Here is a 14,658-nt window from a genome sequence, read left to right on the forward strand (position 1 = left end):
GTATCCCTGGCGAGGAGACCCGGCCTCTCTCCCTGACAATCGCAGAGCTGTGGAGGCTACTTTCAGGAGAACCGAAACTAGGCTGGAACGAGAGCCCGCCTGGAAAGCAGCGTATAGTGAGCAAATCCACGACATGGTCAGAAGAGGTGCAGCCGTCAAGCTCTCAGAAGAAGAATTGATGTCCTGGAAGGGCCCAAAGTGGTACATTAGCCACTTGGTCGCTCCAAACCCCCACTCTGCCTCAACCCCTGTCAGGATAGTGTGGAACAGCAGCCAGGAGTTTCAGGGTTGGAGCCTGAATGACCTTCTCTACAAAGGTCCAGATGTACTTAATCCAATAAGAGGAGTTCTCTTACGGTTCCGAAGCGGACAACATGCTGCCCTGGGCGATGTACGAAAGATGTACAACTCCGTTTGGCTGAAGGACAAAGAAGTCCACTTACATCGATTTCTGTGGAGGGATGACCCCCAGAACGAAATAGAAAAGTTTGCAGTCGTCCGAGTGAATATTGGCGATAAGCCAGCAGGCTGTATCGCCTAAGTCGCAATGCGACAGACAGCCAAACTACCACAGTTCTCATCAATGCTCAAAGAACGCAGAGTCATTGAAGAGGACTGTTACGTTGATGACATCCTGACATCAGACAATGAAATCGATGCGCTGCGAAAGATAACTGTTGGTGTTGAGAAGATATTGAAGGCTGGGGGGTTCTCTCTAAAACCCTGGTCTTCTCTGGCCAAAGTGGGAGGGGGGAAGCCCCAGGCAGTCCCCAGTCTGGCTGTCCAAGCGCTCCGACAATCCTCATGCTCCCAAATCAGCTGCAAGAGGAGGACAGTAAAGCCCTTGGCGTTGGGTATGAGCCTGAGTCAGACAAGCTTCGCATCCTTGCTTCAATCAACTTCTCAAAGAAAAGGGGGAAGATGAGGACTGGGCTTGACTTAAGGGAGGAGGAGGTCAGGAGGAGCACTCCTGAGCCACTGAGCCGACGTTTGCTTCTTGGCCAAATCGCCAGCCTCTATGACCCAATTGGTCTAGTCACCCCTGCAAAACAGAAAGGAGTAATCCTTGTAAGAGAATCCTTTCAAGAAGCAAGAAAAGATCGTCCTGTGAAAGACACATGGGATGACCCGCTGTCACCAAGACTCCGGGAGGCAGCTGTTACACTCTTCGAGGAGTATGTAAGGCTCGGCCAAATAAGATTCGACCGAAGCCTCACACCCTCTGAAGTCTTAGGCTCCCCAGTTGGAATTACATTTTCTGATGGGAGTGAAGCCTCTTACGGAGCTGTACTTTATCTTCGCTGGGAAACAGAGCCTGGTCAGGTCATCGTGAGGCTGGTGGAGTCTAAGGCCAAGCTTACTCCTCTCGACCAGAAGGGGGATGGAATTAAGGCTGAACTGTGCGGTGCGGTAATCGCTACTCGCTTGAAGAAATACTTTGAGAGGCACTGCCGCATCCCAGTTGATCATTGGGTACACTTAGTAGACAGCCAGACGATCCTCGGTGCAATCCAGAAGGACAGCTATGGATACCAAACCTTCTTCGCAAACCGGATCGGAGAAATCCAGAAAGCCGGTCCGGTGGACACCTGGAAGTGGGTTGAAGGATGTTTTAACATCGCGGATATCCTCACAAGGGGCGCGACCCCTGAGGAGTTGGACGAAGACTCTGAGTGGCAGACCGGGCCTCAATTCCTCAAATGGCCTGAGAGTGAATGGCCGGTGAAGACTGCAAGTGAAGTCTCTGCCACGGTCGCTGACGAGACCATCAAGAGGCTTCAAAGACGCGCATTCTCTGCTGTGGTCACAAGGCATCAGGAAAAGAAAAACGACATGAAGCCTCCTGAGCTTGGTAGACCAGGAACCACTCCACCTGTTTTTATCCCTATTCCACGGATGCAAGTCGTGGCCCTTGTGCGCTTCATTGGGCCTGGGAGATTCAGCTCCCTCACAAAGCTGTGTGGGACGGTTGCCTGGACACGTCGGGCGGTGGAGGCTTGGTTAGGAGGCAACCACCAGACCACAGTCAATAGGAACCCCAAACCCAGTCTTACAGCTGTTGAGAGAGCAGAAGCCTTCCGATGCCTTGTCCTTGAAGCCCAGGATGGAGCTGAAATACGGGACTCAACTCTTGACCGACTCGTGGTCCGGACCGATGAGGGGACAGGACTCCTGCTCTGCGGAGGACGTATTCAGTCCTGGAACGAAGGCAAAATTGCTATTCCTCTGGTCCCTATGCATACAAGACTGGCCACATTGCTGGCCCTGGAGGCTCATGAGAAGAATCATGAGGGGGTCGCAGCAACTCTCCTGCGCACTCGGGAAAGAGCCTGGATAATACAAGGCCGTCGAGTCGTCAGAAAAGTGATAAATGACTGCATCCACTGCCGAAAACAAAGAGCAAGAGTATGCCAGCAAGTGATGAGTGACCTCCCGTTGGAACGCACACAAAGGGCAGGCCCTTTTGAGTATACAACCTTGGATCTATTTGGCCCCTATGAAGTCAAAGACGCAGTCAAAGGGAGAGTGAGGAAGAAAGTCTGGGGAATCATCTTCTGCTGCATGGCTTCAAGGGCAGTCCATGCTGATGTATGCGATGACCAATCATCAGAAAGTTTTCTGCTAGCCTACTCACGCTTTGTTTCTCTAAGGGGCCATCCACGTAAGCTATGGTCCGATAAAGGGACAAATTTCATCGGGGCTAAACCCGCCCTGAATGAGCTCCAAAACCACCTACGCTGTGTTCAGACGTCATCTGTTGAGGACATCGCTTCCAAGAACGGGACGGACTGGGCGTGGAGCTTCCACCCTGCTGATGCGCCCCACCGAAATGGAGCAGCAGAAGCTGCCGTAAAATTGATAAAAAGAGCCCTAACGAGTTTGAAAGGAGCAACAGACCATCTCACCTGGGGTGAGTTCCAAACTCTACTGTTTCAGGCAGCCAACCTGACGAACGAGCGCCCGATCGACGCCCACGCTCAGGAGCAAGAGGAGTCCATCGACTACATTACTCCAAATTCTCTCATCCTCGGACGATCCTCAGTGGGAGGAGACACAGATGGACTTGATCTTGTCACTCACCCCTGGCGCAGGCTGAGGAACATCCACAATTTAGTGGACAGATTTTGGACCAAATGGAAGGAACTAGCTGGTCCTAATCTCTTTGTCCGTGAAAAGTGGCATACGAAGCAAAGGAATGTCAAAGAAGGAGACGTTGTCTGGATCGTGGACCCTAATGCTGTCAGAGGGCAATTCCGCTTGGGCCGAGTCACGGCCACAAGACCCGACAAGCACGGAGTCGTCAGGGACGTTGATGTCAAAGTTTGTGCCGGACTCCCAATGATAAACACTGTGAGGAAAGGCAGGACACATCTACAACTCCCACCAACCATCATCCTGCAAAGAGATGTAAGGAGGCTGGTTGTGCTTATTCCAGCAGAGGATTTTACTCCAGCTGCAACTCCGTGACGCGGACTCCAGCTCCAGTCAAGACCCTTTTAAGTTATTATTTGGCTGGTTGGTGTAGGCGGATCGCTGCCACCATGCCCACACAAAATGCACACAGTACATACACGAAGATGAGCATCCACACCTCATAAAGCCACTGACCCGCTTGAGGGCCATGATTGACTCTGGGACTATGCTCTTCGTCGAAAAAAGGAGGCAACATTGGACAAAAGTTCGCCCAAAAACGTAAAAAAAAAAAAAAAAACCTATTTTAATGTTTGTGAACTTTTCACTATTGTCGCTGAATGGGGCCTTTTCGATTATGTATTGGTGTAAGTTCCCTGGATGGGACATCGGGAACTTAAGTGGGAGGTGTTGGATTCACCTGGCGCTTTTGGATTCACCTGGCGCTTTAAGAGGGGCGGGGCTGCCACTGACAGCTGACCGTTCGCGCAACATATAAAAAGCAGCATCGCATTATGTTAAGTTAGTAAATACACTCGCTTCGTCGTCGGCATGGCCCAATGGTAAGCTACGTGTGTGCTTTACCAGACATGTAAAGTTGGCTTTTAGATTCGATCATGATCATCGGTTGCTTTGTTTGTCTGCTTTACATTGTGTCCGTTGTGCTTTATGTTTGCCGCATCGCTATGCAATCACTGTCAGTTACCGTTCGCAATCGGCAATTTAAACTTTAAATAGCTAAAGTGTTGCTAGAACGGTGGTTTCTTTATTTGGATCATTTTGCATAGTTGTCATGTTTGTCCGGCTTTAAGTAATTTGCGTTGCAGCTGGGCTTAATCATGCCGGCGCTCCACTTCCGGGTTGGACCTCTGGGACTTGTAGTTCTTTTGTTCGAGTCGCCTTGATATGTTTGGTTTCTTACGTTTAAGATAATAATGATGACGATAATAATACACAGTGAAATCATGGTTGATTAAAGTATTTATTAAACATGTTGTTAAAATAAAAGTATTAATTAATGTCAATTGTATACATATTTACATCGTGATGCAGAAAGATAGATATATTCATTTTTTGACTGCATTTATGTGTGCTTTAGGTTATTACCTGCTTCTGCTACTGTTTCTGATACTACTACTACTACTACTGCTGCAAAGAGCTCCAATAAATGTGTCAAAAACGTACAGAAAGAGTGATCCTTCCATGCTGACCGACGATCCCTATTCAGAGGGCCGTGAAAGAACGGAATTAACTGAACATGCACCATGTATCAGAGTGCAATCAGCCCCCAAAATTCAACTTTGGTCTCATTTGCATTATTCCTGACACGGCAAACTGTTGTTTCTTTTTTTTCCCCCAACATGAATTTCATCTGGAATGTTTTACTTGTAGTTACTCTGTAGAAACAGTCTCTTACTGTGTATTTATTTCTGCAGTGTTTCTTAGTCTTACAACTCAACTCAATTTAACTCATCTGTCTTTATAGAGCAATTTAAAACAACCACTGTTGTAAAAATAATTTCTACAACAAAAAACAATAAATTAATAACAAAGACAAAAGCACAAAAATAGTATAACTAAAAATCAAGTCTCATGCTTCGTCAAAAGCCAAAGAATAAACATGATTTTTAAGATGAGCTTTAGAGATGGGCATCTAGGGGGCTTGCCGAACATTCAGCGGGAGGTCATTCCAAAGAAAAGGACCAGCAATGGAAAAAGTTCAATCTGAACCTCTGAACCTCCACTAAGTTCTTGGATAGTTAGCTCCGTTTCATAAAACGAAAGCACCAAGACTGACCTCCTTGAAAATGATCGATTTTCATTTCTTCTGCAAGCATGTTTTTCCTTCAGTACAATGACGACTGTTGAGATGCTTCTCTTCTTTGATCGTGAATCCATTGCTCGAGTTGGTCTTCCAACTCTGGCCACCTTGCCTTGTTTACACGGAAACTCAGCTTTGTCTTCTTGACTTGGTGAGGCTCGTTGTCCTGCTTCTCCACTTGCGAGCCATGGATTTGTTTCTCTTAGATTCTCTCACGGCAGCTTGATTGCCATGTTCCTCCACGTAAGTGATAGCTTGAATTTTGAACTGTGCTTTGTCGGCGTGTCTCTTTATCGGTGCCTTTTTGGGGGTTCTGAAGTTGTTTTGCCCAATCCACGTACCGGCATTATATCCACCTGTTGGTGGGTGTGCTTTCAGCATCCTCTTTCATGCCCCCCTTTCCCCTTAATGTCCCTATGCCATCCTCGGTCATGTCCGCCTTTCCTCTATGTAAGCATGGTGTCCACATATCATCAGACAGTCAAGTCAGTCAAGTGTTCAATAAAGAATTTTTTTTTTTAAAGCATCGTGTTTGTTGACATCGACGCAAATCGGACTGTTATTTCTGCATTGTGTATCAGCCCCTAATCATGGCACCAAAGAAAGCAAGTGAAAGTAGTCAAGCTGGTGAAAAAAAGAGGAAAATAGTGCGCAAAACTATTGCATTTAAGAAAGATTTGATCGTGAAATATGAATCAGGTGTGCGTTTGCCTGTGTTGGCTAAGGAGTTCGGCATGCCGAAATCGACGATCAGCAGCATCCTAAAAAAGAAAGACCATCTTAAAGTCACTGACGTGGCTACAGGATCTCGTGTGTTTAGCAAAAAAAGGCCACAAATATTAGAGGAAGTAGAGAAACTTTTGCTATTTTTATAAATGTGACAGAGAAATCTATGAGCAAAATGGCATCATGTTTAAAGTTTCAGTTAATTTGGGCATGTCTGGACATACTCAGCGCAGAGTAGGCCGTTTGGGCGGAGGGCCTTTTTTTGAGTAATCATGTCAAAGCAAGGGGCGCGAACAGATGGAAAAAGGCTTGACTCAATCACAAAGTGGGAATAAATGAATTGGAAACAAAGAGTTGTTGAATACCAAAAGACGGTTTGGGAACAGCTGTCGGGCCCAGGCGATTTGTCATCAGCAAAGTCTGTGACTTGTGTATTTGGGTAGATCAGATCACTACCGAGGGGCCGGAACGGCGGGCGCGGGATGCAAATCTCGGGGGCAGTGGTTTTCTTGTACTTTGCATATGTTAACAATAAAAGTCCGACAGGAGGACAAGGGACTCCAAAGGGGTGTTCACACGGCAAGATTTGCTCCAGTGCTACGCCGGCGCTGTGCCAGTAGACCGTTCACACGTGCAAATTTGCTCCGGCGTAGCCCCGGAAAACAGCTTACACCGGAGCAAATTTGATCCACCTCAGGGAGGTGGTTTAAAAATTTGCTCCAGAGCAAATGCTCGTTTGCGGGGCAGCACTGATGTAAAATGGTACGTGTGAACGCTACAATTTGCTCCGGAGCAAATGCTCGTTTGCGAGGGGGGAGTAGCCTCGCTACGCATGAGAAGAGTTGATTACGTATGGCGACTACGTACGGCGAGAATGCCTTGCTTTCGTGCTCTGTCGGACTTCCGTCATGTGTTTGTTTAATAACAAGACACAAGACATGGCTGGTAACAGTAGCAAGCACCTCTTGGATTATATCATCTCAACTAGAACGGGGGGGCGTAGTCCCCAAACGTCATCTTTCCTTTTGTAGGAGACTGGACTGTCTCAGAGTTGTTTGTGTAGTTTGTTCCTTTGTTGTGTGTTCACAACCCCCCGTGCCCCATAGAATTTATTTTGTGATTTCCTCTCTTGATTTTTCTGTTTGGCGCATTACATTTTTGCTTTTCTGAGTGTCATTGAAGTCATTGTTGATTTACGTTTTCGGGGGCGGTCACTCTCGAGCAGAAGGCACGGATACCGAGAAGGAGAAGGACGTGCCTGTACAGTAGTTGCTTGAGTTGTGTATACGTTTTAAAAAGAACCCACACGACAGCTCATTGGTTTTCTGTTGCTTTGCTCCGCTGCAGAAACTGCCGTGTGAATGCAAGTGGAGCTGCACCGACGCTGCGCCGGTGCTAATACGCTCAGGGGCTTTGTACGTGTGAACGCTCCACAAAATGTGCTCCGGTGTAAAATATATCGCAACAAAATACATCGGTGCAGCGCCGGAGCAAATGTGTGCCGTGTGAACACCCCTAATAACATAATTAAGTGTGATCACGGAGCAACTAAACCGTCGTTCGCTCTCAGAGATCCACTTCCGCTGAAGAAAGACAATCTTCCCTGTGTGTCGAGTCATTTGTTTAATTTTGTCCGGGTAAATAACCCTTGACAGAAAGAGAAACAACTAGTGGGGACAGTCTTAGCCAAGATACGATTTGTGGCAAAACAAGACAATTGTATGGAGATTTGATGAAAAGGGATCCTAGCTTTGCTCCGGAAGAGTTTGATTTTAAAGCAAGCAGAGGATTGTTCGAAAAGTTGAGGAAAAGGAGTGATTCGTCATGGGGAGGCAGCCAGTTCAGACAAGGAAGCTGCCGAAAAGTTTAAAGTTGAGTTTGAAAATCTCATCAAGGCCAAGGAATATCTTAGCCAGCAAACTTTTAATATGGACAAGACTGGACTTGTGTGGACAAAGTGGTTCAGAAAATGAATTCAGGGATGTTACCTCATACCGTAGCATAGGGTTGCAGAGAGAGTCCATAGATACAGCCATTACTTTAGGGTTTATTAGTTCAAGGTATAAAATAATGTAATCTACAATTGTCACAATGAGAGAGAGAGAGAGCGAGAGAGAGAGAGAGAGAGAGATTTGAAATTTTATGCTACAATGTTAATTTTATGTTATGTTAAAATTGGTAAAAATAAAACATACAAAATGTTTGTATTGTATTTTACAAATTATCTGCTCTTTTATTACATCTGTATAGAGTTTAGAGTGTAAAATTGTAAAAAAAAAAAAAAAAAAAAAAAAGGCTTTCAAAATAGCTGTTTTCCAGACTTGGAACGGATTAAAAAATTTATTACACTAATTATAATGTGAAACATGCTTCGGCTTTTGAACAGCCTTCTGGAACGAATTATGGTCGAAAACCGAGGTATGACTGTATGTGGTTGCAAGTTCCTTTCATCATTCTTCCAGTTGACTTGACTTGTCTCAGTGACTGCATTAGCGGCTCGTAACAAAATGCCATCAAAATGCTCCCTTTGGATGCTGACAGTCTTACAAAGTTGAAGTTCTTTCGGATTCATTTTTAACAAATCACTCAAATGTGCTATTTGAGAGATACAGAGAGAGAGAGAGAGATCTGCCTATCTATATCTCGATATGTATTCTGGAGGAATTTACAAAATCCACTCTAGAAGTAGATTGTTCCGTGGCAATTGCACACTAATGTCCAGTGAGATTTCAACATGCATAATGATGTAAATATCGCTACGTTTTAGCCAATGACAAATAACAATCAACTCGAGTTCAACTGTGATCTGGAAATTTACTCTTTCCTTCCTCTGTGAAACAGCTAAAATAGACTGGAGCAAGTACAACCAGTCTCTGAGCCCTTAGCTTAAATATTAATATAATTTGTATTAGTATTGCAAGTTGTCCTCTTGTCGTCCCTTATTGTAAAATGTGAACAAGCGTTAGGCATCATTGTTCTTTCGCTAGTAAGTACTGTATTTTCCACACTATAAGGCGCACCGAAAAGCATTCAATTTTCTCAAAAGCTGACAGTGCGCCTTACAAATCCGATGTGCCTTTTATTTGGATCAATATTCTAATTTCTTGGACGTAGCATTTTAAATGTTCTGTGAGGCACTTTGTTACAGCTACAGCGGTTGTGAAAGCGCTGTATAAATAAAGCTGTATTGTGTTGTATTGTATTCCCTTTCGCGTAGCTCCGTCTAGTGGATGCATAACACAACCGCAGCCTTATAATGCGGTGCACCCCACATATGTAAACGGTTTTAAAATAGGCCATTCATTGAAGGTGCGCCTGATACTCCGAAGCGCCTTAGTGTGCGGAAAATATGGTAACATTGTTGCGAAACGTGGTGACATCATTTGTCCCACTGGAATTGATAAGGGAATCATTTACAAAAACAGCAAATGACGCCAAGGAATTGAAACTCTGGGAACCGGTTCTCAACAAGAACTGGTTTTCAATTTTTATACCTAATTTTGAGTAGTGAAAAATTGCCATCATAGCCAACCCTTACATATGGTCCTTTACGGTGACATAATGTACGAAAAGAGAGATGGATTCTCACCAATATTTATGTGGACATGTGTCGGTGTGTCCTATTCATAGTCTGAAAATATAAAAATGAAACTTACAACAATTTTTTATTCTATTCACTTCTTAAGCTTGCCTCTCGTCGTTGCCTTGTAGGCAAAAAACATTACAGTGAAACTCCTCTAGAACGAAACCTGCATGGGCGAAAATACCCCCTTATGTGAAAAAATCTTCATGCATTAACACAATTCCCATTCTCCTGCCCCCCATACGACGAAAAACCCCCTGTTGCGTTATACGAAATCATTTTGTCTGCTCCAGCCTCGCGAAGACATTCACTACAACGAAGTCTTATCCAACAGCGACCTCTACTGCTTCGTTTGAAAAAAGGCAACAGCAACCACCACACTGGTTTACATAGTGAACGATGTTTATTTCGGTCACAGCTGCGAGTTTCCTGGGCTCAACATACTCATAGCTGCTCTGCTATTGGCTTACCGAGCATCATCCTGGCCTCCGATTGGCCAAGAGGCCACATAGACCTCATTGTCTATGTGTGTAGATACTGAAGCTAGATCCGTAGCATCCGATTAGCTGCTCAGAGTAAATTGCTTATGGCTCGACGGACATTTACTTTACTTTTTATCATGCTAAAAACACCCACGGGACGCTTCGTAGTCCTCAATGGCCATAGTTAGCTCTCGAAGGCTAAAAACCTTACTGATGCTGGAAGAGAGGGTAAAAGTGATCAAAATGAAAGACGGAGCAAGCAAAATAAAATACATTTTCCAAGAAATTGATGTAAGTGAAAGTGAATGCTGATCGTAAATTTCGCAATTTCTTTCCCTTTTTTTCTTTCTACACTGACAATATGAAGTGTCAAATAAGTGTGTGCTCATACTTATGTACTATTGGAATAAAAATAGAGTACACAAACGTTTGTGTGTGCGTGTACACATACGTTTGTGTGTGTGGGTGTGTGTGTGTGCTTACATCTGAGATCAAATTTGCTACAGTGAAAAACCCCCTGTTGTGAAAAATTTCTTGCTGCAAACATGATTTCGTTGTAGAGGAGTTTCACTGTACAGCCGAGACAGTGAAGGGATCTTCTATTTTTGCAGCTGGAAAGCAGACTCTATTTATCATGACCTTGGAGCATTATTTTTCTGTTCGATTTTTATTTTTATTTTTTTAAGGTAAATTCAAATTTTGTAGCCTTGTTAAAAAAAAACTCTTCTCTGTGTTTTGTCATAATTGACAACACATTTTCTTTGCACTTTAGAGGGAAAATATTACGCGATGTATTTTTTTTAACCCTGAATGCAGATTTTTTTCAGTTGCTTGCTTTGATTTTAGTGAGGTTAGTACATCGTCATCCCCATGAATGCAACTGTGCAAATTCTTAAAGGGGCTTAATACAATAAAAAGACACCAAATATGAAGTAATCACTAAAACCTACCGCATTGTGTCATGAATACACAAAGACCACTTCCGCTTTTGAGAGGGCCACCACTTAGAAAGGTGCAATGTCAGACCCTGTGCACGTCTTTCCACAAATAACCAAGGACCCCCCCCCCCCCCCCCCCCCCCCCCCCACCACATAAAAGCCGAGCAGTCAGTAGTAACTCCGCTGGCAGTAGTAATAACCTTCATTATAAATGCAAGCCATAATACCATGTGTGTTTGTCTTCTTCTGTCGTGCAGACGTCAGTGAAGATGTTCATCCTCAAATTAAAGAGGAGGATGAAGAGATCCCCCACCTGAAAGAGGAAGAGGAGCAGCAATCCCCTTATTTTATAAAAGAGGAGGTGACAGAGAACCCTTGCATGAAAAAGGAGGTAGAAGAGCCCCCGTACATCAAAGAGGAGAAGGAGGAACAGGATATCTGCAAGTTGCCTTCGACTAATGTCTGTTTAAAGAGTAAAGATCAAGGTCAGAGTGAGGAGACCAGAGGGGCGGAGCCTCCAAGTTGTAACTCATGTCAACGCATGATAACAGAGGGTGATGGAGACCGATGTGAAGGATCACAAGCAGATGTCCTCCTGCCCCCAATATCAGATAGTGATGACATGTCATCACACGCTCCTTACGCTGCTGATGATGATGATGATGAAGAGTCTGAAGGTGATATGTCATGTCACCCTGAAAATGAATGCCGGAAATGTTCTCAGTGTGGGAACGCCTGTGCTTCTAACAGCTGTTTAAAAGACACCAGAGAGAAACCTTTTGCCTGCTCAGACTGTGTTCAAAGGCTCTGTCAGAAGGGAATCTTAAGAAGACACATAAGAACACACACTGGTGAGAAACCTTTTTCCTGCACTGACTGTGGCCAAAGATTCTCTCGCAAGACAAGCTTAAAAATACACACACGAATACACACTGGGGAGAAACCTTTTGCCTGCACTGACTGTGGTCAACGATTCTCTCGTAAAACAAGTTTAAAAATACACACAAGAACACACACTGGTGAGAAACCTTTTGCCTGTTCTGATTGTGGGCAACGATTTTCTCATAGGTCACACTTAAAAATACACACAAGAACACACACTGGTGAGAAACCATTTTCCTGCTCAGATTGTGGTAAACGATTCTCTAAAAAGGGACACTTGACAGAACACACAAGAACCCACACTGGCGAGAAACCATTTGCTTGTACAGATTGTGGCCAGAGATTCTCTCAGAAGGGAAGCTTAAAAATACACACAAGAACACACACTGGCGAGAAACCTTTTACCTGTAAAGACTGTGGCCAACGATTCTCTCATAAGACAAGCTTTGAAATACACACAAGAATCCACACTGGTGAGAAACCTTTTTCCTGCTCAGTTTGTGGCCAAAGATTCACTCAGAAGATTAAGGTCAAGAGACACAAGTGTGTGCTCGTAAAAAAACGCAGTCAACAAAAGGCATCAGAAGATAATGTAAATGTGTAACTATTTACCATAAGAATTATTTCCATAAATCTACATAGTTTTATTTAACTCATTCCAGTACCAGCCATTTTCAGATCCTTTTTTTTTTACCTTGGGGAAAAATAAATGAGTGTCTGCAATTGAATGTGTGGAGTCTGGAAAGACGTATAAATATGTTTGGGAATAAATGAGTTTAATGCACCATCTATTTTATCTTTTTGTCATCTAAAGGTGTGTTCACACGGCAACTTTTACTCCGGTGTAGCTCTGGGGGCTGCCCCCGTAGAGTGTTTGTTAGGTTTATGCTGGTAATCAGATGCTAAGAACACATCAGGAACAGGAAGACTCAGGAGGCAAGCATGGTTGTCTTTCTTGCAAGAGAAAGCGCGCTAAAACATGTCTCGGTTCACAATCTCAAAGCAGCTCTCCAGCTGGCTCTGCAATGTAAACCGTTACAGGTTCCGGGGCAACTCTGAAGAGTGCGCGTTTGTCTCCTTGCATTTATTGGAAGGATGTCCCTGATACACAATCTACTAACGGGAGTGGGGAGTATTTTCACATTCCACAACAGTTTCAGTAAAGGAGAGTTTCAATGAGAACACACCCGGTCCGACAAGTCTACCATTATCAACCTACCCCATTGTATATGAGGTATTTGCGAGGTATCACTCTGAAACAGGTTTTAAAGTTACACAGAGAGTAAATATGGGATAACAGAATCACATTTATTCCAACATCTCCCTCCTATTTATCACTTATTTACCTAAATTACATTTGTCCAAGTTCAAACACTCAGCCACATCAGTCAGATTTTCTACAGTAGAAACACTTTCATCAAAACAAACACATTTACATTCAAGCAATGTTAAACCCTTTTGACAGTCATCCGTCCCCTTGATCTAGAAACAAATTGGGCAGGTTACAATGTACCTCATTAACGTCATCATCGTCATTGTGATTGCCCATCATCGTCAACTTACACAGTTCCTGGGGGTCATCTCCCTTACCTAATGCAGTCGCGATCAAGCATCCTATCAAAATGCGAAGACAAAGTATGCAGCATCATCCACAGAGCACGAGCAGGGCTGCAAAACACGGCCACAGACGCAAGCACTGACAATATCAGACCTCTGAACTCTGCCAAGGGACCCAGGGGACCATCTCGCATGGACGTGTCAACCCTGTTGCGTTTGTTCATCCTGGCGTTCAGGGTCCTCAAGCCCTCAACGGCTTGGGTGAGCTGGCAAACTGGAGCTGTGACTGCGTCACAGTAGCTTCCAAACAAGCCACACGTGCCCCTTTCACTGTGCCATCCACAATGCCTGGTGCTGTCATGCGGTTCTGAATGCCATGAGAAATGCCATAGCCAATTGCTCATGTGCTGTTCTTTGTGCTGCTCCCGTATAATTACCTAATCGCTGTACGATAAAATGGACATAATTATATCATTATTTTTCATATCAACACTTTCGTTTGAAGTTCCTGGAAACAGGACCGCAATCATCGGGTATTCTCAAATCCCGTTATCACTCGATCAGCCAATTCATATTCATCAGGAACTGTATATATGCCAATTTACATCAAAGTAAGGTGGATCTGGACCCCAGGATATGCATCAAGTTATGTTATTTTCACAAATTGAGTTGTTAATTGTTCTCAATCAATTTTCAATACAAGAAAACAAACAAAAATGTCACAATAGTGCATGCCCCTCGAGAGCATACGAATACTGTGTCTCTAAAAGTTGTGCATTCCCATACCCCCAACAGGTCGGCTCTAATTGCCCAAGGGAAAGAGGAGTATGTTCTTTGTGACAAAGTAGTAACTCCTATTGACAAAACTGCTGCTTGCACCACTTTGACATGCAAAACATATCATCACAAATCATTTAATGCTACCTCATTTCTCAAAATACATTTGGAAACTTCCGTGTTGACATCAGCTCGCAAAAAAACGTGTTTCGCCTTGATACAATTTCAGTTAACAATGTCACTTGAAGTTAAACTCAACATACACTCGAACAGTATTTACAATGGAACCCCTCAGCAGGGGTCTTGGTCCCTGGCAGATAAAACAATCTGCATTGGCCTCAGCTCTGCTCAACTTTAAAAATCAAATTCTTATCACAGACTGGAGCAACTATTATGACAGCACAACATCATTAACTTTAGATCACAAACAAGAAAAACAAAACTTCCTTTTTTTCTCTCTCTCTATAACGACATGAGCGA

General features: G+C 44.1%; 2 protein-coding genes across 4 annotated transcripts in view; both read left to right on the plus strand.

Annotated features, from left to right (window-relative positions):
• LOC109523553 (zinc finger protein 37-like) overlaps positions 1 to 14,207 on the plus strand; it is a 28,699-nt gene extending 14,492 nt beyond the window's left edge. Inside the window, exons 2-3 of the mRNA XM_019882764.1 lie at positions 11,220 to 12,176; positions 14,197 to 14,207. Of these exons, the coding sequence (XP_019738323.1) occupies positions 11,220 to 12,176; positions 14,197 to 14,207 (968 nt within the window). The remainder of the gene's footprint in view (positions 1 to 11,219; positions 12,177 to 14,196) is intronic.
• On the plus strand, positions 543 to 3,995 carry LOC109523554 (uncharacterized). 3 transcript variants are annotated; one of them, XM_019882765.1, is made up of 2 exons: positions 543 to 3,002; positions 3,655 to 3,995. In XM_019882765.1, the coding sequence occupies exons 1-2, from the start codon at positions 805 to 807 to the stop codon at positions 3,695 to 3,697; spliced, it is 2,241 nt and encodes a 746-aa protein (XP_019738324.1). In that variant the 5' UTR covers positions 543 to 804; the 3' UTR covers positions 3,698 to 3,995. The 3 variants fall into 3 exon arrangements, with proteins under 3 accessions (XP_019738324.1, XP_019738326.1, XP_019738325.1); XM_019882767.1 differs by having other exon boundaries at positions 548 to 1,246; positions 2,186 to 3,685; XM_019882766.1 differs by lacking the exon at positions 3,655 to 3,995 and having other exon boundaries at positions 782 to 2,589; positions 2,652 to 2,746.
• Positions 14,208 to 14,658: the final 451 nt, after the last annotated feature.

The sequence above is a fragment of the Hippocampus comes genome, unplaced genomic scaffold, assembly GCF_001891065.2.
Source record: "Hippocampus comes isolate QL1 unplaced genomic scaffold, H_comes_QL1_v1.1 scaffold262, whole genome shotgun sequence".
In the NCBI taxonomy this organism is placed as follows: Eukaryota; Metazoa; Chordata; class Actinopteri; order Syngnathiformes; family Syngnathidae; genus Hippocampus; species Hippocampus comes.

Coding starts and splice junctions, on each gene's coding strand:
- LOC109523554 (XM_019882765.1), top strand. CDS start 805: ATGCTCCCAAATCAGCTGCAAGAGGAGGACAGTAAAGCCCTTGGCGTT. Junction 3,003..3,654: donor GAGCAAGAGGAGTCCATCGA/CTACATTACTCC, acceptor GCTCTTCGTCGA/AAAAAGGAGGCAACATTGGA.